Genomic DNA, 2,500 nt, shown 5'->3' with positions numbered 1-2,500 from the left:
GTCAGCTTGGGGTTCCCGTCCACTATCTCGTCTGACCGTATGTTGACCAGACGTATCTGTGTCCACACACACATTACACATCACACACACAGTTTTATATGTATGATAGTCAGTCGTGTTTGACAATGATCATCAAAACAAGCAGATGGCGTAACTGCTGTCGCAACAATCTGGAGAGTGTATTAGGACAGTCGGCGTTTTGGGATGGTTCCCAAAAGGCCAACTAGCCCCCCCAAGTCTGCAGCACTAAGAGCCAGTACAATTTTGCCTCCTAGTTTGAGAGTCATAGTCCATTACGAAAGACTAAGCTGTAAATGTTTCCCCATTGCACTGGAGAAACCACTGATAAAACAGCTCTCACTTTGCTGTCAATCTGTGATATAAGCTGAGTGCTGGGCCGACATACATTACCAATACACAAACACATTGACTGCAAGTTCACAAGACGTATCTGTGTCCACACACACATCACACACATTACCAATACACAAACACATTGACTGCAAGTTCACGAGACGTATCTGTGTCCACACACACATCACACACATTACCAATACACAAACACATTGACTGCAAGTTCACAAGACGTATCTGTGTCCACACACACACATCACATACATTACCAATACATACACACAACACACATCACACACATTACCAATACACAAACACATTGACTGCAAGTTCACAAGACGTATCTGTGTCCACACACACACATCACATACATTACCAATACACACACACACCATGTACACACACACACACACACACACACACACACACACACACACACGGACTGTTGGATTTTTCGCCAGTTATCATACTCATTACTATTATAATAATCACACCGTTATTATCGTCAAGTCATTTCCATAATGATGTCGTCATTTTTTTTTTTTATTTTACGTTTTATGAAAGTAGCATCACCATTACCGCCGTACGTACAATCATCACCATCATCATCATCATCATCATCATCAACACCATCATCATCATCATCATCAACACCATCATTATTATTTAATTAATGTGACAACACAGGAGGCAAAAACAAGCAGAGCAACGTGATCAAGACAGCGAGTTCCAGTGCGCGCCATCTCCCCCCCCCCCCCAACCCCCACCATCCCCCTACCCCCACACAGCATTCTGGTAAGCAGCAGTTGCCTCCCTTACCTTATCCTTAACACATGATTCACACACACACACACACACACACACATATATATATATATATATATATATATATATAAACACCACACACTAACACAGACGCAGACAAGCAGACAAACACACACAGACAACACACAGACAGACACTGATATACACCACACACACACAAACACACACACACACGTAAACACACTACACACTCAGACACAAACACAAAGACAAACACACACAGACAGACAGACAGACACAGACACAGACACACACACACACACACGCCTGCGCGCTGTACCACTCTGAGACTCGGACTTCACCGATACAGACACACACAAACACACACAGAGACACACACACACATACATACACGCACACAAACGCACACACTGATATACACCACACACACAAAAACCAAAAATACACACACACACACACACACACACACACTCTCTCTCTCTCTCTCTCTCTCTCTCTCTCTCTCTCTACCATTCGGACTGAGACCTGGGCGACAGAAATGCAGACCACTGCCTATGAATTATGCATCACCCGTTTGCTGAACACTTTCTCCTGAACAACATAGGAAAGGTGTGGGGGTTGGGAGCTGGGGGATTGGCATGTGGGTGGACAGGCGGGGGAAGGGGTGGGGAGGGAGGGAAGGAGGAAGGGGGTGAGAGGAGTTCTCCTCCGTCCACCTTCACACTGACAGGAGGCTCGGTCCAGAATGAATAATAGATATTCAGCAACCAAATGAGAGCTGTATTGACAATGGTTTTCTCCATATTACAACGGGAAGTCATTTACAGCTTCATCTTTTTGTGAAGGACTATGACTTTCAAACTAGGGAGGCAAAATTGCACTGGCTCTTAGTGATGCAGTCTTGGGGGCTATAGCTGGCCTTTGGGAACTATCCCAACGCCGACTGTCCCAAGACCCTCTTGGCCGAGAGAGTGGGGATGTAACTGTGGCCAAGACACTCTCCACTGTAATCAAATTCTTGCGCATATAGTCGGGGCAGTCGTTGCCTCCTCTGCTGTTCTGATGGTCATGGTGGGACTATCATACAATAGATATTCGCTGTGCTGGGAGAGAACTGTTCTTTTTTTTCTTTTATTTTTTCCTTACTATATATCATTCCTTCATTTCTTTTCTTCTCTAATTATGTTCATCTTTTTTTCTCTCTCTCCACAGACCGTGGATCTAAGTCCCTGTCCCTGTCTCAGCCTTCCATACACGCACATACGCTTGAATAAACACGCACGAACACTAACACACACACACGCGCGCGCACGCGCGTACACACACACACAGACACACACACATTTACTCTCACACACAC

General features: G+C 45.0%; 1 protein-coding gene across 11 annotated transcripts in view; it reads right to left on the bottom strand.

Annotated features, from left to right (window-relative positions):
- The window catches only part of LOC143279998 (uncharacterized), a 431,093-nt gene that overhangs the window by 266,576 nt on the left and 162,017 nt on the right, over positions 1-2,500 (bottom strand). For all 11 annotated transcript variants that reach the window (XM_076584413.1, XM_076584420.1, XM_076584415.1 and 8 more), the window contains one exon: positions 1-56. This exon is cut by the window's left edge and continues 37 nt beyond it. In XM_076584413.1, the coding sequence (XP_076440528.1) occupies positions 1-56 (56 nt within the window). The remainder of the gene's footprint in view (positions 57-2,500) is intronic.

Source organism: Babylonia areolata, chromosome 3 (genome assembly GCF_041734735.1).
Source record: "Babylonia areolata isolate BAREFJ2019XMU chromosome 3, ASM4173473v1, whole genome shotgun sequence".
Taxonomy (NCBI): Eukaryota; Metazoa; Mollusca; class Gastropoda; order Neogastropoda; family Buccinidae; genus Babylonia; species Babylonia areolata.
This window is presented reverse-complemented; position numbering and strand designations above follow the sequence as displayed.